Here is a 23,887-nt window from a genome sequence, read left to right on the forward strand (position 1 = left end):
TCAAACCAGAATACAAATATCAGAACTTATTTCCTCACAAAATGAAGCTTCATAACAAACCAGTGAGACCAAAATGATGTACGCCTACTTGTGAAAGATGATTTAATTAAATATGGATTAGTGGTTAGTGATTTCCTCTGGAAAACTGTGCAATTGTTAGAAAAGAAAAACACTCAACTGACTGTGACACTCCTATCATGAATCAATGAGGCCTTTAGTAATATCAAGAAATATTTTTTAAATGACTTTCTATATTAATCAGGCTTGTGGTAGAACATCAAAATATCAAGGTCCCTATTTCTAGACATCTTATATGCCCAGATTATTTGCTATCTTCCCTTCCTTTTTGGCCATGCTTGCTTCTGATTAGTTTCTAATTCTCTCAACTAATCTGTTCCTACTTACCAGAGAGCAATAAGACCTTAGTGGGAGGGAGCTGGGGAATCTTTGACTACAAATCCTTGGTCCAAAAAAAAAGTTACTATCTCTACCTTGTAAAAGAAACAATTAGGACCCAATAAGTTAGGACCCAGAATCACTTCTCTCTTTGTGCAATGCTTCTTTCATTATATTATCTTTATTATATATATAATAGAACTATATATAAAATGTGTACTGTAAAATAAATATACATATAGATGATGATGATAGACGATAAATACATAGAAGATAGATTAGATTAGACAGATAGATAGATAGATAGATAGATAGATAGATAGATAAATAGATAGATACAAAACTTCCAAGTACTTAGAAATCAAGAATCTCTAGTTCATTACTGTGAAGAATTTATTTGGAAAAATGTATTTGACAGAGAAATTAGTATGGATTTTCTCTTCTTCCTAGGAGTATTATCCAAAAATACATATCTTAAAAATTATCTTGCTGTTGGAAAGAAATAGACTGATAATGAGAATGGACATCTGAAAGTCTCCAAAACATACTTAGACTTTTATTAGGATATGACCCTTAAGTATGAGAAATTATAGTGTTAAAGAACTCCAGACTAGGTCAATTCGGATTCTTGTTTCAGATTTTCACTGATTCCACTCTTTGGCTTTTTATTGTTAACAAATGATGGCTTAAAAGTCCTTCCACACATAAAATTCCATGATACTTCTCTAAATAAATTTTATATTAATTAAAGAAATATAATAGATGATTATCTGCTGGAATCCACAGGAAACACCTTTTTAAAAATGCCTTGTTTTTAAAAACAATTCTCATTTCTACATGTTTTGGAATTGAATAGAAAATATATATGACCTTATGGTGGGAGAACAACTTTATTACATGCATAAAATGTTAAAGTCAATGCCAGATCTGATAGAGTAGAGATTGCTTTGCTGTATTTGAAGCTTAATTAAAAAGCTGTAATTTATTTTAGCAACAATTTCTTTCTTGGTAACATGAACCACATAAATGGCGCAGTGTAGAAATGAACTGCATAACGTTTTATTAATCAAGATGGTTGGAAAATAAAATAATGTAGATGGTAGTTTCCACTAAAAGGACAGTTCAAATGGAAAGACGTGATTCTTTTAGTTGCCTCAACACTGTTTCACTGAAAACCTTCCTTTACTGAGGGCTGGAATAGGAAATTTTTGACTCTTAGATTATTTATAAAGTGATACCTATTCCAAACAGGAGAAAGAAATATTGCTTTATAGAATAGAGAACAATATTTTAAATTGCATTTTCAGTACTTCCAAAACATGAAAATTTCTCATGCCCTATGCTTCATTCCTAATAAAACCTGTGGCAGAAATTTTGATCATCTTGGTTGGGTTTTAATATTCATTTTTATTTTGTCCTGCTGGCACATGTAAAGGTTTTGGATTAGAGACAGATTATTATTACTACATAATAATTGTGCTGGTTCCCCTTGCTCCAATTCTTACCTCTAGAGAGATGCTGTGAGGACTATTTGCCCCTCTATGTGCAACAGGGAGTGAACTGTAAGTGAGGAATGCTGAGAAAATAAATCTAGACATTTATGGAGAAAAGAAAAGCAGCTGTTTTCATCTTCTAAAAGGAGTGAGAAAAAACCCCTATGCCCCTTGAAACAAGATGCAAAGGATCCTGGGTTCTCACTCTAACCTTTTTGTAATAAATCTCTTCAGGTGCCATAGAAGCCCAGTGTCACCAGCTTTAAAAGCCACAGACATCTCTAAAGTCTCAGGCCTCACCCTACCTTGAAAGGTAAACACACATCTCCAAAGTTAGGTAAGTCTTTCGAGTTCTCATTATCTATACTACTGCAAATTATCTTCTAGAGCTTGCTATACTATTGCAAATTAGCTTCTAGAGCTTAAATTTTATGGATCTCAAGTTTCCATAAAATTTACTCAAAAAGCCCTAACTACGGAAACAAAAATATTTTCTCTGCATTTCCATGTTCCAAAATTAATTTTCCTTCTGTCTGGGCAACATGGTTGCCCAGCTAAAAACCTCATTTCTCAATTACTTTCATAAAGATGTGACCTTGTGACTGAGTTCTTACCAATGGAAATTTCACTTCTTGGTATGGTGCTACATGCCATCTAATTCATCGTGAAACTATGACTGCCTTGAGTTTGTGTTGTGTGCAACAAATGTTGCACGTTGCTGTGCTTTCTCGAAAATTTTAAAATCATGTAGTTCCCTTGTGAGTTTATTGTGTTACCGGGGGTGCTGTAGTGCACAGTTTTGGAAATGGAGAGATAGCCCTTTAACATATGACAGCTAAATGACACTGAAGAATTTATTCAGGTAATGCATATGAACAGGGTAAAATGCAAGAAGTTTGGTTCAGCAATGCTATAGTTTCTCATTTCATTTATTTAGCACATCTTATGTGAAATTTCTATTTGAGATATGGTAAAACAAAGTCTGACACTAAAGAGACCACTCATTTTCTCAAATGTGAAAAAAATGAGGATTAGTTATGAGATTGAAGGGGCTCTCCCAACAGATACATAGTGACAAATTATCTGTTTTCTTTTTATCTGAGAATGTATTGGTTTCACCTTCATTCCTGAAGGATATTTTCACTGGGTAAACAATTCTGGGTTGAGATTTTTCTCAGTTCTTGAAAAATGTTCATTTCCTTCAAGCCTCCATTGGTTCCGATGGGAAATTTGCTGTCATTTGGATCATTGTCTCCCTACATCTAATGACTCTTTTCTAACTGCTTTTAAGATTTTTACTTTGTCTTAAGGATTAAGAAATTTGATTATGAGTGCCTTAACTTCTTTGAGTTTGTATGTTTTGGAGTTCGTTTGTATGTTTTGAATTTCTTGAATCTGTAGGTTTATGCCTATCATTAAATTTGGGGACAGGCTAGTCAGTTTTTCAGGAAATTCTTTTTCATTCCACATTATAGTGTGTATGTGTGTGTGAATTCTAATAACATCAGTGTTAGATACTTTGTTATTGTTCCACAGGTTCTTAAAGCTATTTTTTTCAGCTTATTTTCTATTGCTTAGGATGGGAAATTTCTATTGTTCTATTTTCAAGTTCATAGACTCTTTCCTCTGATATCACCATTCTACTATTGAGCACACTCAGTGAGTTTATTTTACTTTTTTTCAATTCTACAATTTCGATTTATTTCTTCTTTATATTTTTTATTTGCTGATATTTTCTATTTTTTTCATTTCTTTCAAGTGCGCTTGTAATTGCTCAATAAAGCATTTTTATAATGACTGCTTTTCAGATAATTCCAACATCTTTATCATGCCATTGTTGGCATCTGTTTTGTTTTCTCATTCAAGCTGAGCTTTTTCTGGTTCTCGGTATCATGAATAATTTTTCTATGTATCCTGGACATTTGGGCATTTTGTTATGAGACCCTGGATCTTATTTAAATTTTCTGCCAGTAGGGGAAGAGTGTAGAAATTGAGGCTAACTTTGTGGCTTCCACTGACATTCCACTCCACTGGGGGAAGGAGATAGGGAAGAAGCACTGGTTATCATCAGGTAGGGTTAGAATTTCAAGGCCCTCACTCTGCTTCCTCTCTACCACCACAGAAGAAAGGGGAAAGAGTGCCTCATTGCCACCAGTCACTAGTGAAAGTCTAGGTTTTCCTCTCAGTTTTTTGCTGATAGGGGCGAGGGAAGAGGCATGGCATTTTCTATTCAGTTTAGCTAGAGTAGGGCGGTTTTTGCCAAAAGATTTGTCTTGCCAGACTCCCTTTTCTCATCCTTTGGTGAGAGAAAGCAGGCTTGGGTGGTAGCGGTAGGGGAGATATTTTGTCTTAATGCATTGGCATTTCTGAGTTGTGAGCTCCCCAGGCACTCAGTCTGAGATATAAAAGAGACAAAAAAGAAAACTCAAGGAACTCAACAGCATGCTGTTCCTTAAATCCAGAGTTCCTGGCCCATGTCTCTTCTCACTGTCTTTCAGAGTCTAATGCTCATTTTATACACATGTTAAGTGTTTTTACCTTATTTAATGGGAGGAATAGGGAGAAATGCACCTGTTCTATCTTTTCGAGAACCAGAAGTCCATTTTTCTTAACAGAAGATATTGCATTCTTCCCTGAGTAATTCTATTGTCCCCACGTGGAGGAATGGGAAGAATTTTTCCAGCACACAATAAAATTTAGGTATACATATATCATAAACAAGCTAAGGTATTTTTCCCCAAAAGTCTCTGCTGCCAAGTATGCCCGCCTTTCACTAGTTGAGGAGCAAGGGAGGAATATTAGGAAAAATAGATTCAGGGAATGGGGAGATTTATGAGAGGAAAAACTGTAGCAGTTGTTTATTGACTTTTTTTTTTTTACTACACTACTTTCTACACTTAAGCAATAATAGGAAAAAGGAACATGCATTTAGAAAATGAGCTTTAAAGATTCACAATTAAAGCGTTGTTATATACTTCCACTCCCTTCTCCCGCCCCCACCCCCAATCTCACCCCCCAACCCCTGGTAATAATTAAATAAAGAAAAGAAAATTTTTTCTTTGTTTGTTCTGGTTTTTATTTAGATTTTTACTTAATTGGACCTGTAATTTCGCACTTTTGGTATAAGTGTCATAGGACCTTCATCTAATAACTACAAAAACAAGCAGATTGTACAAATGACAAGTTATGAACTTGATGTTGACACTAATTGTCATTAAAGAACAAACTTAAGTAACTATTGAAGTAATAAATATGTTAATCTCCTTGTTCTATAGCTCTTTCCTGGTCGAAACAACAGATCTTCCCTAGGTTTGATGACTGATGATGCCTGCAGTTGGATGTATTATAGCTTTTTGATAAATTGCCTTTTCTTCTGCTATCTTAAGCTGCTAGCTGGCCTCTTTTTCCCCAAAAGAGCTCTTCTTGCAATATGAATATTGAACCGGTTATTACGAGCTTTCTTATTATGACAAACATCCAGGTTTCTATAGAATTTGTCTCTTTTCTGAAATGTACCTTCTAGTTCTTGCATTTTCTGCTTATACCTTTCTACCTTCTCTGCTGTTGATAACTTCTGTTCTTTCTTGTCCTGTTCATAGTTTAACTGAATTGGCTTCCCTTGCAAAGTTCCATTTTTTTGATGATGGACATCCTTAAGAAGCTCTACTCTCTTCTGTAACATTTGGCATTCATTCTCCAGCAAAGCTGCAATCAAATGCAATGAACACGTGTCATGGTTCAGTTTCCTCACTTGTGCCTCCAGCTCATGATTAGCCAACACCTTGTTATTTGGTTGACTTTGGAAATGGAACTCACGATTTTCAAGAGTTACTCTTATGTCTTTCTGAGATCTCTGATACAATTTTATCAGTCCACTCAGCTCAGTATGTTGCACACTCCAGCGTTCTGCTTCCTGCAGTAACTGCTCCATGTTTTTCCTAAGTTTGACATTTTCATCTTGAACATAAGGGAATCTGTACTCTACTTTTTCCTTATTTAGTTGATATTCAAAAAGAGCTCTTTTTGCTTCTGAATGATTTACCACATTCCTTGCAAAACCTTGTACTGTGTCTTTCCAGTTCTGGTTTTCCAATATCATCTCTTGTTTCTTTGCATTTTGTTCTTTGTCTAGGTCTAAAAAACCAAGCAGGTTTTTTAATAGCACTGTATTTATTTTATCAAGTCCTTTGACTTTTTTTCTAAGTTCTGAAACATCCTCGTAGATATTGGTTTCCTCAAAAGACTCTTTTGATTCTGTGATCTTTTCTTTATAACTTGTTGTATTTTTAAGAATATCTTTAATTTCTTTTAAGAGATTTTCAAACTTCTTTGCAGTCTGTTGTTCAATTTCTTGGTGGCAACTATTACTTGGAGAAGGGAGAGAATTCCAAGAGACAGAGGGAAGTGATCCAATTTCAAGTAAGGCAATGACAATCTTAGGGTCCAAAGACTCTTGATTGAGATCAGTAGTAGACTTAGGCATTTCAGAGAGAGTGGGCATTTCCATCTTGGCTGAGTTAGTAAGGCTGGTGATCAGAGGAAAGCAGCCAACTTTAGAGATTGCAGGAAGGAAAGGTGATGGTCTTCTAAGCAAATGAGTAGAGAGTGTGGAACTAAGCAGAAGTCAGAGACCGGAGTTAAGGTTTGAAACCGGGCAGACGATGGTTAGGTGGAAGGTGACATCTCAGACAACCTAGGGGGGAGGGAGGGTAGGAAAGGGGACCAGGAGCTAGAGCTCCATCTCTCCTCCAGGCTTCTGGGATATTTATTCACTGATCCTAGCAACCAGGTCTTTATTCTGTCACTGTGCGTTGTGGCCTATCCCCAGCTTCTGTTTCATTTGTGTCACAATAGAAGCCTCTTATCCCCCACCCAGTGACTCATGCATCAAAATCAACCTTGAGCTAATGCTACTCCTCACCTCAGAAAGATCTGTACGTCAATCTTCCCTCTTTCAACTTTTCTAGGTTTTTTTTTTTTTTAGCTCAATCTAACTGTATTTAATGACTTTCCTACCTCATTCCCACCACCCACAACTCAACCTTACCTGCCATATGTTTTCCTACTACCTAAGTGCATGGCTGAAAGAAGTCCTCGCTGGCGAGGTTTCCCATCCTTTCACAGCACCTAGAGACTTTATTGCTTCCATTAGAGGAGAGATGCTACTGTAAAAGAAAGTTATCCTTACAAAATAAGACCCCAAATGTACCACATCTTTTTGTGATATGACGGAAATAATGCCAGGAATCGCTCCATTCAAAAATAGCCTACTGCAGTAAGAAGAGAATATCTGAATGGTTCCTTAACACAATTACAAATTAGGAGTTTGCTTGGCTTCAAATACAGGCATCCTTTAAGATAGGTTTAGTAAGCTTGCTCCTAAGTCTTTTATATCAGGTAATATAAAACTTTAATCATTACTTTTCACAAGAACTTGTTAAATGCCATACTTTATCTAAAGCATTTGAAACAGCTAAATCCAGTAGAAAATTAAATTACCGTGAGAATGTTAAGTTCAAAGAACACATTCCTTAAGTGAAACTTTTTCGCGGCCTTCGAAATCTTGCTAGCAAGCACTTTGCTAACTAGAAGTTTATTTCCAATCTTAAGGGAAGTAAACGTCACCCAAACTCTGGTAGTTTTTTCTTTTCTTTAGAAAGGAAAAATTCGTGTCTTTTTCTTTTACAGCTAACAACTCATTTTGACTTAAATTTCCCTGAGCCTCATGCTCATCTTGCAGCCACCTGGGCCATCACCTCATGACTATCCACAGATACAGCAGTGTTGGTTTTTTCTTTTTTTTTTTTTTACTTGAAAGAGGCTTCTTCCAGTCTCCACAATAATACCATAACACAGAGGCTAGCAATTGCTCTTATGCTTTAATTCCATCTCATGAGGTCTGACTTTGGTGTTTCCCCCTTTGATTTAAGCCATCATTTAAGATAGTTTTTTAATTTCCAGGACAAGAGAATTTTTTTTCTGATTTAGTTTTTTCTAGCTTTATTGCATAGTAATCAGAAAATATAATATTTTTACATTTTGAAATTGATATTTCCTCTTTGGCCTATTAGTGTTCATATACATTTCATGGATACTTGAGAAGAAAATGTATTCTCTATTTTCTTCTTGTTCTTGTAGCTTTTTGATACTTTTGGTCATTAATCTGATTTTACCCTTGGCTTTGATTTTTATGGAAACTGGTTTGAAAGTAGCTTGGTCAAGATACTAAAAGAATTATTTTCATTTTGTCAAAAGGAAATTTAAATATCTTCTATCTCTATAAATATAATGAATTTCAAACAACATTTCTGTTAATTTTACTGAAATTTGAGTTTACTGCAGATGCTAAAAGATATTCAAAGTTGTCCTCTTTTCCTTATTGACTCATACTCCCAGTGGATAACTATGGAAGTTAAATACATTTTGATTGTCTTACAATTGCTATCTATTTATTAAGTTTCCCAAAGCTTAATGACTTTTAAAAGAGTAATACAAAAAGAAGAGCAAAAAGTTATTTCTAAAATTATTAGAGAGAAAATGTGTATAGAATTTTCGTTCTCTCCAATACCAGTTTGCCTTAACAAAAATATAAGCCATATCTAAGGGTCGATGATGTGAATATGTCTTATTTCTGGTGATGTTAATCTTGGTTCTTTTACTGAGTAATATCTGCTAGATTTTTCCACTCTAAAGTTACTACCTTTCTCTTTATAATTTACAGATATCTTGGGGGAGATATTTCAAGACTGAAATTATCCTGTTTCTCCTCAAACATTTGCCTTTCATTATAACTTTAGTATACAGAGGTTGATCTTTTCTATAGCAATTATTGCATTGGTGATCAAAGGGTGATTATCTAGTTCTCTCATTTCTTTTATATTTATTGATTGAAATTATTTTGTAAAGAAGAGCTGCCTCTTGTCCTCTTTTTACTTATGTTCATTCATTCATTCATTCATTCATATATTCAACTATGTGTTTATATAAGTATGGACTCATAGATATTTATTTTGGGGGTTATAATTGAATACTATTATTTATTTTCTTGCTCAAATATGTATGAAGAATTTTAATATTATGGGTTTTTAGTATAATGAGGTATATTTTTATTTTGTGTAATCATTCTAATTGTCCAATAGTTTATTTTTTAAACCAAAACCTGGTATCTGATTAACGATGACTATTCAAGGATTAGTCTTTATATGTATAAGGGATTCTATGCAGAGTGTGACTAAACATATGATTGCTTTTATATGTAGTATTATACTTGTGTGTTGGCAGATTTAGAGGAGAAGTTTCCTGATAATGTGAAATTTTATTCAAACAAAGTACAGAAGTAGCTTGGACATGTCTATTAACCCTTTCCCTCCGTATAGCCTCTTCTCCTTGACCACCAGGTGGCGCTGCAGACTTTAAAAATTACTACAGAAACTATTATTATTATTATTATTTAATTTTGAACTCTAGAATAGGTGAAACTGTGGAGGTAGACTTATCCACGGTCTTATTTTCTTCATAGTTTGTGAGTGGAGATTATGAGTGATTTTCCCAAAGTTACAACTAGTTATGGAGAGAGCTGGAATTAGAGTTGAAGCCCCCTGCCTCAACTTGTTAAACCTGCAGATCAGGAGGCTGTGGAAGAATTTTAAAATATCTGCTAAGTGTTATACAAGAAAAGGGTTATGCAAAAGAGCAGGTTTTCAAAGTTGCTGAGATTGGCTTGCTTTATAAAGATGCTGGCAAACAAACCTATATAATATAAATGGCGTTTTGACTGACAAAAATGTGACCAGTGGTTCGCAAGAGTTTAACCTTCCATTTCCTTTAGAAGCAGTAGTTTCGTCTTCTCTAAATGTTGGCAGCAACTTTATAACATACTACTACAAATAACCAGAATCAGTTATATGTAGGAAAAATTTTAACAAAAATTGCACTTTACAAACAACAAAGTACTGTTGAAAGAAATGAAAAACAATCTAAATAAATGTGAAAACATCTCATGTTGATGGATTTGAAGACTTGAAATTGTTAAGTTAGCAATACTCCCCAAATTGATCTATAGATTCAACACAATCTCTATGAAAATTACAGCTGCTGCCTCTTTTGCAGAAATTGACAAGATGATTCTAAAATTCATATGGAAATTCGAGGGAGCCAAAATAATCTCGAAAAAGGAAAACAAAGTAGAAAAACTCACATGACCTTATTTCAAGACTTACTCTAAGATATAGTTATCAAGACAGTGTGGTATTGGTGACAGTATAGACATATAGATCACTGAAACAAAATAAAGAGCTCAGAAATAGACCCATACAAAAATAGACAACTGATTTTTATCGAAGATAGAAGAAAAGCAATTCAACAAATGGTACTGGACAAATTAGGCATGCAAATGTAAAAAATAATAAACATACACTACACTTCTTCCAAAAATATTAGCTCCAAATGGATCGATAATACACTTAAATGTAAAATGCAAAACTAAAATTTCTATAATAAAACAAGAGAGAAATCGATGTGACTCTGGATTTGGTGTTGAGTTTTTGATACAACACCAAAAGCATAATCCATTAAAGACGAGTTTGATAAATTGCAATTTATCAAAAGGAAAACCTTTCATTTGGTGAAAAATATGGTTGAGCTGAATGAAATTACAAGCACAGATGGGGAGAAATATGTATAAATCACATGTGCCATGAAAGACATATCCAGAAGATATAAAAAACTTTTAAAACTCAACAAGAAGTGTCTATAGCCATGCCACCCTGAACGTGCCCAATCTCATCTGATCCCAGAAGCTAAGCAAGGTTGGGCCTGGTTAGTACTTGAATGAGAGACTACCTAGGAATATCAGGTGCTATAGGTGTTAAAAAGAAGAAGAAGAAGAAGAAGAAGAAGAAGAAGAAGAAGAAGAAGAAGAAGAAGAAGAAGAAGAAGAAGACAACTGAATTTAAAAACTGTACAAAATATCTGAACAGAACTCTTCACCAAAGAAGATACATAGATGGCAAATAAGCCATTGCTATAAAAAGATGCTCGACATCATTTGTCATTAAGGAAGGCAAATTGCAAAGCAATGAGATGCCATGACATACCATTAGAATATTTAAAATTAAAGAAAACACCTGACAATACTAAATGTTGTCAAAGATTTGGAACAAGGGATACTGTCTTTCATTGCTAGCAGGAATGCAAAAATGATAAAGGTGCTTTGGAAGACAATTTCTTATTTACATATAATGCTAAGCATAGACTTACTATATGACCTAGCAATCATCCTCCTAGGTACTTACCCAGTTGATCTGAAAACATGTCTACACAAAACCCACATGTGAATGTTTATAACAATTTTATTCATAACCACCAAAAGTTGGAAGCAACCAAGATGTCCTTCAATAGAATAATGGATAAAAAATCTGTGGTATACATGATGGAAAAATATTCAGCAAGAAAAAAGGAACACGCTATTCGGCTGCACAATATGGCTGAATCTTAAATGTATTTTGCTACGTGAAAAAAAAACAGACTGAAAAGTCTATATATTGAATAATTTCATTCATAAGACATTCTGGAAAAGGCAAAACTGTGAGGATAGAAAATAGATCAAGGGTTTTCAGGGATTAAGAGAATAAAGGGTTAATGAGGGAAAGTACAGGGTATACTTTAAGTTGGTGGGATTAACCTGTGTGGTACTGGAGTGATAGATATATGATTCTATACATTTGTTAAAACCCATAGAACTCACAGTACAAAGAGTAAACCATATTGCATGAAAAAAAATTTTTTTAAGTCAACCAGAAGGTCAGAGGACACAGAGATGAAATGCAGGTAGTGACAATGCTTAATGATTCGCCTCCCAAGAGAAAGGGGAAATAAAAGTAACTTGACAGTGGAGAAACTACAAATACTGTCTGGGTCCATTAACATCATCGGTGTAGAGTCATGTTAGTAGCATGTCCCGCTGCTGTGATGAGAATGGGACTTTTTATCTCTGTGGTCTTTTCCCCCAAAACTCATCACCCCTAGTCTATCCATGAGAAAAACATTATACAAAAACAAACCAAAAGAGATTCAACTAAATACCTGACCAGTACACCTCAAAACTGTCACAGTCATCAAAACCGAGGAAAATCTGAGAAATGTCACAGACCAGAGGAGACTAAGGACACATGACTAATAAATGTAATGTGGTATCCTGGGACAGAAGGACATTGGGTGAAAACCGAGGAGATACAAATGAGGTAGGGAGTTTAGTTAATAATAATACACCATTGTTAGTTTCTCAGCTGTGACAAATGTATCATAGTGCTCTAATATGTTAAAAATTGGGGAAACTGGATGAGGAGTACACAGAAACTCTGAACTATCTTTGCAACTTTTCTCTAAGTCTAAAATTTTATCCTAAAATAAAAAAAAATTAATTAGTCAAATTCTTTTCTTGGCAACACTGAGATATATGGTAGAGTGTGATTTCAATTAAATATAAAGATGAACTTTTTGTGTTAACTAAGAAAGTGACGTCTTTGTCTCAGCCCTGTAGAATTGAAAAGTATAGCGTAGATGTCAAAATGACACAGAGCTAGCTCGAAGGAGTTCCCACTGTCAAATATGGGATGTTATACAGCAAAGTAAACAATAGTATTAACAGATATTACCAGTAGAATAAAATAAGAATCCATACGTCTATACTAATACAATAGATAAATGTTAAATAAGTGATATAGCTAGATAGATGATAGATAGGTAGATAGGTAAAGAAAACACTTCCTCGCATGCCAACTAGTAAATGCAAAAGTAATGATGGAATTAGAAAACCATCATTTAGCAACCACCACAGTAATAGTTGTTTTAATCAAAGATCATTAATGTATGCTAAAACTAATGAGTGAAAATTTGACGAGAAACAAGATATTTACATAATCTCAAAGCATCTTTCCAAAGATACTTATTAATAGCAAAAGGAAAAATAGTAACTTTATAATGGATAGTCCAGGCAGCCACAACCTTAACTAAGTGATCAAAGTTAAAACATAACCAGTAGTGGGACAAATACAATTTTATGTGCCTCCAGGATTCACTGAGAAAGATACATCACTTCGGTAGCATTCATGGACAAAAACGCATAATCTGAATCTAAACATGGAAAAACATCAGAAAAACAAAAATTGAGGGATATTCTTTAAAATAACTGGACTATACTTTTCAAAAAACTCAAGATCATGAAAGCAAAGAAAAAGTGAGGACCTATTTAAAGGAGATTAAAGAGGCGTGACAACTAAATGCAATAAGTGATTCTGAACTGGGAAAAAAATTACCTTTAAAAGACATTATTGGGACAATTAAATATGAATATAGTCTATAGATTGGAATCCAGACATCAATACTTTTTGAAGCTGTCCAATAGATTTCCATATGGAGCCAAGTTTGAGAACCAGTAGAGTCGCTCACCTGAATAGATTTATTTATTTGTCACTTATTTATGTATTTTAAATAAAGAGTGCATGTATTTAAGGTGTACAACATGGTTTGATATACATATACATAATAAATTACGATAGTGAAGCTAATTAACATACCATTTCCTCACATAGTTAGCATGTTGTGTGTGTGATGAGTGCACCTGAAATCTACTCTTTTAGCATATCTTCAGTGTTCAATACTTTATTATCAGGTATAGTCATTATGCCTGTACATTAGGTCTCTATACTATTTGCCCTGGTTTTCAGTTAGAACTCACTGCTTTCCCAATTAGACCAAGCAGTTTCTAGCTCCTGCGTATAGTGTTTAAGGATCTCCAGGATGCTCTAAAGGCAGATTGTCAAGATAACATGCTATAAGCCTAACATTGGCATGCTTTTATGGCAATTAATAAGACTAATGATTATGTAACTACATTAAAAGAATTGCAGAGGACTCAAATGATGTAAATCATTAATCTTCCTTCACTATGCTGTTTCTTGGTCATCAGTTCTGCATTGTTTCTTAATTTCTAAAGACAAGTTTCTATCTCTAAAGCAAAAAGTTCAAACAAGGAAATCGATGTGAGAATAAAAAGTTTAAGTAGCTTGTCAGATCAGTTCTCTTGCCTATCAGAATTAGAATTCCCTCCGTTTCTTCCTCATCTTCTCTGGGCCCGGGATGCCAGGCCTTTCGCTTCCTGAAAGACCAAGGTTTTTACTGGCCACATCATACTATTTACATATGCCGAAATATCTAAAAAGTGAAAAAGAACACTGCATCCTGACCTGTCCTCCAGCTAAAGCCCCACCATTCTTATCTTTCCAAGAAAACAGCTGCACATGATTTCCATTTCCTCACTCCTACTCACTCTTCAAACCACTGGAATCTGCCTTTTTGCCCCAGCACTTTGAGAAGTTCCTCAAAGACTCCCTTGCTGAGAAACCCAAAGGACAACTTTACATCTTTATTGACTATTTCCTTCAGCTGCATTTTACACTCTTGGCCATTCCAAACATCCAGACCCAGAACAAACTTGAATTCAGACAGCCCGAGTCCAAATCTCAGCTTGACCACTTACTAGCCCTGCTACCTTGATCAGTTGCCTAATCTCACAGAGCCTCAGTTTCTTCTAGTGTTAGGTGGGGATTGTGATTACATGTACTATGAGACAGGATATTATAAGCACCGAGCATAGTATCTGACACAATTCAACGAATTGTGACTTTATTTTTCCTTGCACGGCACCAACTGCCCTAATTTTCTACCTTACTCTTGTCATTTGTTCAGTCTTTTCTATGTGCATGACTTTCTAGATTCCTAGGAGTATTTCCTAGCTTTTCCAAGACTCCTTCAAATATCTCATTCCCCAGTTTTTCCACTTAAGTTTTTGGTCAGGTTCTCATTAGCCCGAACTGGTGTTGCCACCTCAGGCAGCTGCAATGTTAAACAATTGCTGCTAATAATTTTTGATAAACATCTTGGCTATGGGGCTCTTCTCACTCTGTGAGCTCTTAGGTTAAATAGAGACAAGTCTTAAGAATGGCTAGCTTTTCAGGGAGCTTCCAGATAGGTCAAATAGTGATAATTCTTTGAGGCTGGGTTTTTTTTTGGGGGGGGGAGCTCCAAACTATTCTACCCACTATGGTAGCTTCTGGGTTACTGGTTTTCATAGCTACTCACACAGTGAGGCTACTGCAGAACTGGGGAGAGAAGGATGGGAGTAAGGCAAGTTAAACGCCACAGAGCTCACTGTTCTTACTGAAATTCACTCATTTTTCTTGAATAAATCCTCTTTGGATTTTAGCAAGCCTTTGGTTAATTTCTAGAGTTCTAAAAAAGTCAATTTTGATCATTATTTTTGCCAGTGAACTTGTAGCTAATGTGCAGGAGTGAATTTTCAGAGGTTCTTATACATCCTTAATTCAAAATCACCCAGTATCTTCCCCCTAAGCCCCAAACTGCCTGTCCAGCTTGGTTTCTTTTCTCCTTAAACGGTACCCACAGAGTTTTAGTAAACGGAAATTTGGAAATCATCTTTGACTCCTCTCTCTCTCCTACTCCCTCTTTCCAGCCTTAGTTCCAATCAAACACCAAATCCCAATCTTTCCATCCCCTCTATTTCCTCCATTACACTGCAATCCTAGGGATCATTTAAATCTACAGCATAGTGAAGGATAAAAATTCAGGCTTGGGGCTCAAGTTGACATGGGGATCCTAGGCCAACTTTGCTATTTACTAGCTCTGGGTCCTAGGCAAATTACTTATTCACTCTGTGACTCAGTTTCCTTATCTATAAAATTGAAATAACTTTAGTTCTTAACTCATGGGATATTTATGAGGATCAAGTGAGAAAATCCTAGTAAAGAATTTATTATGTTGCCTAACATGAAGTGAGGACTCAACATATGATAGTAATATATTATTAGACTAAAGTTCCAATATGATGTATAATGCACAACAGCATTTGGTGGGAGTTTACCCTTCCAACATCTTCTGTCATCACTTTCCTGTGTGCTCTATCTTGGAGCCTTTAGAAATTTTATTTCCTCATATGTGTGAGAACATAGGATGCTCTTTCTCAGTTCTCAGCTCTCAGCTTCAAATGTGTTCTTTTTGCTGCTTGAAGCACCTGCTTTTTCTGCAACACGCCAAATATGGTTCTGACTCAGGACTTTTGGGCTGGCTATTCCTTCTGCCTGGTGAGATCTTCCTCAGATCTTCACATGGCTCGCTCCCTCTCTCTATTCATGTCTCTGTCCAAATATTATCCCCTTCGTGCAGCCTTCCCTGACCATCGTATGTAAAATAGCATTCCTATGGCCATCCCTTTTCTTTACTTAGTTGTCTTTTGGAGCTTTTATCCCTGCCTAGTATTATATTATCAATTTCTTTATTACTTACCTGTCTTCTCTGTTAGAATGTAAGCTCTCCAAAGCCAAGAATTTTGTCTTGTTCCTCGTATCTCTAACACTTTTAAAATCCCTGACTCATTAGAGATACTTAATAAATGTTTGTGGAAAAAATGAATAAATGTGAGCTCATAATGAGTTTTCCTGGGAAGATTTGCTGCTGAAATTATGCCAAGGTGAAGATAAGACATAGATATTATTTTAGATACTGAAATGACCTCCTATGACTAAATATAGGAACATTGACAGACACAGGTTCACTTTAACAGACTTATTCCATTAACACAAGAGGAAGAGATTCCAGGTGAATACAATATCAATAACAGTAGAGGCTTTCACTGGTTTCAGAGCGTGGACCAAAAGACTGATCTTGGATTAGTAAATCTCTCCTTGAAAAATTTCTATTGTTATGGTCTTCCTGGGGTTGGTTAGACATTCCTTGGCTTTTGAAAAGTTATCCTTTGATACATACATATTAATATCTGCCTTGGGCTAGCAGCCTGCATCTTCTCACCAGAACTCCTACAGTATATGCAGTCAGCCAGCTGTCACAACTTTTCATATCGTGAAGAGAAATCTGGTTTTATAAGACCTTTGTTTTCTGTACTTCATCCTTCCCTTGAACTTTCTGCTTGTGGAATTTTACCTACTTTGTAGCTGATGTTTCTGCTCTTTTTTTCCCATTCTAAGTCTTGAAACAGCTTCTTTGAATAATATTGCCTTTCTGCCCAAGAGTTTATTAAAGATATCAACTTTCTGATGCAAAGTTTTGTATTCATTTTCCAATAGAGCTTTGGCTTAAAGCAGTGAGCAAGGTCAATGTTCCAATTTCTCTGTTTTCCAGCCCTTGATGTGCTAGCAACTCAGCACTCCGTTTGGATTGGAAATGGCCTTTATCTTTCTCAGCTATGGTTAGCGAAGTTTCCTTTTGTGAGCCATCTATCATCTGTTTTTTAACTTCTCGGTTTGGTCACCTGCCAGCTACTTCAGCTGCACAATGCTATTACTCAAAACTTGAACTTCATGTTCTTTTTGAGCAAGAGCATTTTCTATGTCTCTTGGAAATTTCTGACAATATTCAATTAGATAACTGAGCTTATTTCAACGTTCCGCTTCCAGTTGTAAATGCCTAACTCTCTTAAGTCCAGTGTATTCTTTTTTTAACCCTTTAGAATTTAGGTTCTCTCCCTTTACTTAGATAACTTCATTGAAGCCTTTTTTTACTTCTGAAAGTTTGCAAAAGCCCTTGTAAAAACTAACAATATTTCCACTGAGTCATTGAGTTCTAATATGTTATCCTGGTTCTTTACATTGCTGTTCTTGGGGCCTAAAATAACAAATGGTTTTACTACCGCTGCTTGATTTATTCTTTTAAGCCCTTTGATTGCATCTCCAAGTCCACTTTTTCAAAGAGATTCTTATTGCTATTTGTGTCTTGGGTTCCTCAAAATACTTCTTTGTTTTTGTAGTTCTGATGATCTGTTGCTAAGTGACAACTCTCTAAGAATCCCCCCCTCCAAGAGGTTTTTAAATTTCTGCAGTGTGCTGCCAGACACCTCATATCTTTTTTTTTTTCTTCTTCTTCTTCTTTATGGGCAGAAGTATTCTCTCTGAATAAAATGCCAAAGTAATTATTTCCTACTTAGGCAGTTATACTTACAGATTCCCAAGGCACTTATTGAAAATCAGGCTGTGGAGACTGCAGGGAGGTATGGTAATGTGGCAGAGAAGAGAGAAGTATGAGGCCAGCAGGTGCCAGAGAGAGAACCCTGGGTCCAGAACAGACAGTGGATACACCAGATGAAGCTGATCCTAGTGGAGCTGGGTGAGGAGAAGAGCCCAGGAGAAGGAAGAGCTAGAGCTTGGGATCCTTTCTTTCTCCAGGACTTCCTACTGTGCAGTGTCTGGCCCTGGCATCCAGATTTTAATTCCAGTATCAGACAGGGCTGATCTATCCCCAGATCTTATTCTAGCCTTACTACAGTCAAATCCTCTCCTCAGCAGCACAAGTGCCCAGTGGCACCTGTGTAGGAAATAGAAACAAACAATCTTGCTAGCTTCTAGGATACTTTCCTGCTGGATGGTTATAATAAGTGCACAAATCTATAATGCATATGATACAATTGGTTCTTCCTAAAGTCATGTCATCTATAACCTGAGAAATCGGACACAGTGGCTTGTCCCTACAGCTCCCTGCAGCATGACCTCCTTCCCCAGAGTCTTCTCATTCTTCCCTAACTCCCTACCCTAGAATGACCCTAAAAATAAGCATTGCCTCTCTTCTGGGAAAGTCTCAGTTTCATTTAATCCTATCTGCCCTCTTTCTTCCTCCAGCCCCTCCCACTAGTGCTACTCAAGATAGAAGGCCAGTCCCCAGGGTCATGAGTATCCATAAAAGCCCCAAATACCTAAAAGACATAGTTACACTACATATGAAATTGAGGAAAATGTTTTTGCTCATTAGAAGAAAGTATGAAGAGCATAGAACTGGGTATTGCAAGGCCTTGGTCCCAATCCCAGTTGTGCTAATGTTGTAGCTGCCAGCCCCCAACAGACACACGGACCACCAGAACTCAGTGAGTTATAGGAAACACTCTTTATTCAGCCAGCTGGGTCTGCCAGGGGTATGCAAACCCCAAATTAAGCAGTCTTGAAATGTAGAGGTACAGGGTTTTTAAGCCCCAAATCCCATTCTTCATTCTGTCTAAACACAAAGGTCTATTTTTCTTCTATTCATTACCTGTTGACCCACAGCTTGGGTGTGTAAGCAGGGGTACAGAAGCAGAAAGCTTATTGTTAGAATGTTATGTTCCTATGGGTGACAGCCTATGTTCCCATGGACATGGCCAAGCAGTAATTTTCCAGTAAGAGTCATTTTTTTCAGTCACCACATTCCCCACTGGCCTTGATTCTTTATGCAGAATTCGCTCATAGCCTCTATTCTGTAATGCTAAAAGTCTAATAGATTAATTCTCTTCCTTATATATGCAAACAAGAAATTGAGAAAACACGGGCCAAAAGTTAACAAGAGGAGAAGGATGATTAAAGGTCCAGCTATAGCAAATAAAAGTGTTGTTAGCCAGAATGACCAATTGAACATCCTATGAAACCAGTTATTTGATTCTAGTCTCTGTTTTTCCCTGGTATCTAAATTTCTCTGTGCTAGTAGTAAACTTTCTCTAATTATTCCAGAGTTATTGGCATAGAAGCAACAGGTTTCACTTAGAGCCATACATAATCCATCTTGTTCTAAAAATAATAAATTTAAACCTCTTCTATTCTGAAGGACTACTTCTGCTAGTGAATCAACTTGAAGTTCTAGCCTGCTGAGCTCAGTTAAATTTAGGGTAGTTCCTACCCTGACATAGTAAGGGTGTTTTGGGTTTAGACACAGCCAGCAATCTCGTCCTATGTCCAGGGTGGTCTTATTTAAGAGCTTGTGTATGGTCGTTAGCAAAGTTATTAATGTTCCTTCTGGTTCTGGTTGTGGCTGGTCGAATGCCTGGGCTAAGAGGAAAAAAGGAAAAAACAGAGGGTTAGACTTATGTACACTTGAGTCTTAGTCTTAAGGGCCCGTCTTCCTGAGCTGTCCACTCTTGTGCTACCTTCACGTGGGAGTGATAAATCCATGATGGGATGCTGTCTACTTAAACTGCAGTGGGCGTCGTCAGGTAGACAGTGAAGGGTCCTTTCCATTTGGGTTCTAGTCCTTTGGAAGTGAACTTCTGGATCCACACAGAGTCCCCAATCCGAAACTGGTGGGGAAGTCCGTCCCCCAGAGCCTGGTGGACAGCACAAACTCAGGACCAAATCTCCTTCTGTACACTTCGAAGGACCTGTAAAGACTCAAGTAAGACAAGGTTACATAGTTCTGCCTTTTTCTCATCTTCTATTCTAGGTATTAAGGTGGGAGTTTTCTAAAGAAAATTTCAAATGGGGTGAATCCATTAATATACAGAGTACACCTGGCTTGGAGAAGAGCAAAGGGAGAAGTTCTACCCAGGTCCCACCAGTTTCTAATCCTAATTTGACTAATGTCTCTTTTAGGGTCTGATTCATTTGCTCTACTTGGCCTGAACTTTGGGGCCAGTAGGTGCAGTGGAGTTTCCATCACAAATTTAGGTAGCTAGCCAATTGCTGTGATACCTTTACTATGAAGGCTGGCCCGTCATCTGACCCTAAAGTTCTGGGGAGACCAAATCGAAGGAGGATTTCTTGTAGTAGTTTCTTAGTAACTACTAAGGCAGTTTCTTTCCTGGTGGGGAAGGCCTCTACCCATCCTGAAAAGGTGTCTATAAAAACAAGTAAATATTTGTAGCCCCTCCCCCCACCCGCCCACAGTTGGGGTTACCTCAGTGAAATAGACTTCCCAGTGGACCCCTGGATAAGTTCCTCTTTCCCTATGCCGAGGTTCTTCTATCTTCCCTTTCTTTGGATTAACTTGGGCACAAGCCGGGCATCGTGAGGCAATCTCCTCTGCGGTTCTTCTTCCTTCTGGAGCGTCTTAGTTTGCCCTATGTGTGTGGTCTGCTGTAGTTGTTGGAGGAGATTCCTTCTAAGGGCCTGTGGTGGGGGCCCCACTGGCCTTGTGGCTGCTGTTCTTTTCTCTGTATCAGCTGGTAGGTTTCCCTCAGCCTCAGGACTATTCCCTTTTTGATGCCCTTTACAAAGAACAATAGCAAGAGCCTTAGGCATCTATATGGCTTTGAGTAAGGCTAAGATCTCCTTCTTGTTCTTAATGTCCTTCCCAGCTGAAGTCAGAAGCTCTCTTTCCTTGTAGATGGCTCCGTGTACATGTGCATTGGCAAAGGCATATTGGCTGTTAGTGTATGTTGTGACTGCTTTATCCTTTCCCCATCTTAGTGTCTCAGTGAGGGCAATGAGTTCTGCCTTTTGAGAAGAAGTCCTATGGGGAAGAGCTTGTGACCAGATGGTGCCAGTTAGAGTTACGACCACTGCCCCAGCATACCTCCTTCCTTTCTGCATGAAGTTGCTCCCGTCCATGAACAGAACTTCATCGGCCTCAGGCAGAGGGGAGTCTTTGAGGTCTGGCCATGAGGAACACACAGAGTCAGTGAAATCTATGCAGTTATGAACGGGGGTCTTGAGGTCTGAGCCTGGCAACAGATTGGCTGGATTGATGATAGTAGCTTTGGATTTGAGCCATACGTTTGTGGTCATCTGGTGCCTCCCTACTGTTGAACACCTTCTGGACTATCTCAACAAGTTGGGACAGATTCATCCCTGCAAAATCTTCTGATTTATCAGATATTAGGGGCTGTCTGAGTAGCAAAGGCTACATTAATTGCCTGCTGGTTCTCAGGGCCCTCAGGATCAATGGGGGTGTATACCTGGTGTGCCTCATTCAAGAAACACTCCAGAGGATTCCTGAGGTCCCTCCCTGTATAACTTCAGTTACCTTAGAAAGGTTAGTTGACTGGCAAGCAGCCATCCTAATTCCTCCAATTAGAATCTGGTGGTACTGATCTAATGCCACTCTCTCTGCCTGAGAATTGTGTCCCAAGTCTGGGCGGGTGAAGGGGAAATTCCTCCTCAATCCATTCCCCTGCTTTCTTAACTCTTCTCCCTCCCATAGTTATCTTTTGCGTTTCAGTCTGAATGGGTCCACGTTCTTCTGAGGTCCAGGGGGTAATTAAAAGCTGTTGGCAATTGTCCCAGGTGTGGCAGTGAGTCTGAAAGACACTCTCTACGAGTCCTATTAATGCCTGGGGTTTCTCAGAGAAAGGCGGATTCTATGCCTTCCAGTTATACAGGTCACTAGTCGAGAAAGGCATGTAAACCATAAAGGGCCTGTCTGTGTGATGCCTCTGGAGAGGTGCTTCTCGCAAGGGGAGGATGGCCAGGGTGGTGGTATCAGCTGGTGCCCCACCCGGAGTAAGAGCAGGAGGCCCATAGGGGTTACCTGCTGGCTGTCTGAGGAGGTGAGGTGGTGCTATTTGGCCTCTGTTGTCCTGAATTATAGGGTCGGGGAAGGTCACTGTTCTCTGGTGAAGATTGGAGGACTGAGGGACTGGGCCGTCTAGGAGATTCAGTTGCTGCATGTTTTAGGGTACCCACAACTAAAACCTGCTCCCCCAGAGAAAGGGCACACCGGCGGAGCCAAGGAGGGGGTTTCTGAACAAGTTTTAACCATTGATTGATGTAGGGAAACTGATCAGGATGTCCTGGGTCTCCCATGACAACCTTCTAAACATTCCTTGTCAAACCCTTGTCAAAAGAGCCCTCCAGAGGCCAGTTTACACCAAAAGACAGCCACTCAACTTCACACAATGTTCTTAGTCTGCCTGGAGAAAACTTTATGTCATAGTCAGCTCCCTCTACAAACCCTTCTTTGAAACGTTGCAGGAGACACTCCAAGGATGTCTTCTGTGAACTCAGGCTTCACCCCCCCACCCGCCCCATCGCTTGCGCAGAAAACACAAAACAGACTCTCAGACGAGAACAATTATTGAGGTGCAGGTGGACCCAGAGAAGTCCGCCACCTACAACCTCGGAAGGACCAGAGACAATAAACAGAACCCAACAACAGGGCACAGGAGGCGGTGTCCCACGGCCTGGCCATGGCCCAGGAGATATGACTGCGTCCAGTCTCTCCACAAACCCCCAATGACTGGTCAACAGAACCAGGAAGGTACCTTTTATCCAGATGCCGAGGCCTCAGAAATTTCAGATTCCCATCGGGACCAGGAATAAAGAGCGTGTCCTAAAAGTTGCGTCCTTGACGATTGCATTAACCCCGTCATGGCATTCAAGGGCTCTGGAACGTCTCGGGTTGGCCACCCCTTTGAATCCGTAACAGGGACAGCAACCATTTCAGAGGCTGGTCCATTCTTAGATCTCAGGGCCCCTCCCTGAGATCTCGCTGGGGCCTCCGAATTTTGTAGCTGCTAGCCCCCGAAAGACACATGGACCACTGGAACTCAGTGAGTTATAGGAAACACTCTTTATTCAGCCAGCTGGGTCTGCCAGGAGTATGCAGACCCCAAATTAAGCAGCCCCGAAATGTAGAGGTACAGGGTTTTTAAGCCCCAAATCCCATTCTTCATTCTGTCTAAACACAAAGGTCTATTTTTCTTCCATTTACTAACTGTCAACCCACAGGTCAGTTGTGCAGGCAAGGGTACAGAAGCAGAAAGCTTATTGTTAGAATGTTATGTTCCTATGGGTGACAGCCTATGTTCCCATGGACATAGCCAAGCAGTAATTTTCCAGTAAGAGTCATTTTTTTCAGTCACCACACTAATAGCTGAGCCAGGTGATCTCTGGGGTTTTACTATGGGCTTTAGAGATGTCACTGTAAAATAAGTGGATTGAGCTAGCTGATCCTGAAGGCTGCTTCTACATTTGGCATTTTAGACCTGTCCAGTGCTCAGGGGTTAATGACAGGATTGAAGGAACAGTGAGAAGACTAGAAATGGGTTCACTGCTCTTCTGGGATGACATGACTTGGGAGAAATTATTTATTTAAGAGGAATAAATCATGTCGCACTTCCTAGACCTGAACAAGCAGTTTGACACTTTATCAGTGTTTCTTTGATATCAAAGTCAGGGCCACTTCTAGCTTCTACTTATGCAGATTTTGACCACAGTATGAATGAGTGTTGAAGG

At 38.1% G+C, this 23,887-nt stretch overlaps 2 protein-coding genes and 1 pseudogene across 3 annotated transcripts in view; 2 read left to right on the plus strand and 1 right to left on the minus strand.

The window, feature by feature from the left end:
* Nucleotides 1-23,887, plus strand: part of SERINC5 (serine incorporator 5) — a 166,566-nt gene that overhangs the window by 36,778 nt on the left and 105,901 nt on the right. For both annotated transcript variants that reach the window (XM_036225293.1, XM_036225292.1), the window contains one exon: nucleotides 2,124-2,226. The gene's annotated coding sequence lies outside the window, so the exon portion shown is untranslated. The remainder of the gene's footprint in view (nucleotides 1-2,123; nucleotides 2,227-23,887) is intronic.
* On the minus strand, nucleotides 5,266-6,408 carry SPZ1 (spermatogenic leucine zipper 1). The gene has a single exon (XM_036225294.1). The coding sequence runs from the start codon at nucleotides 6,394-6,396 to the stop codon at nucleotides 5,266-5,268; it is 1,131 nt and encodes a 376-aa protein (XP_036081187.1). The 5' UTR covers nucleotides 6,397-6,408.
* LOC118606998 lies at nucleotides 10,637-10,755 on the plus strand (annotated as a pseudogene).

This window comes from Rousettus aegyptiacus, unplaced genomic scaffold, assembly GCF_014176215.1.
Source record: "Rousettus aegyptiacus isolate mRouAeg1 unplaced genomic scaffold, mRouAeg1.p scaffold_m13_p_8, whole genome shotgun sequence".
Classification (NCBI taxonomy): Eukaryota; Metazoa; Chordata; class Mammalia; order Chiroptera; family Pteropodidae; genus Rousettus; species Rousettus aegyptiacus.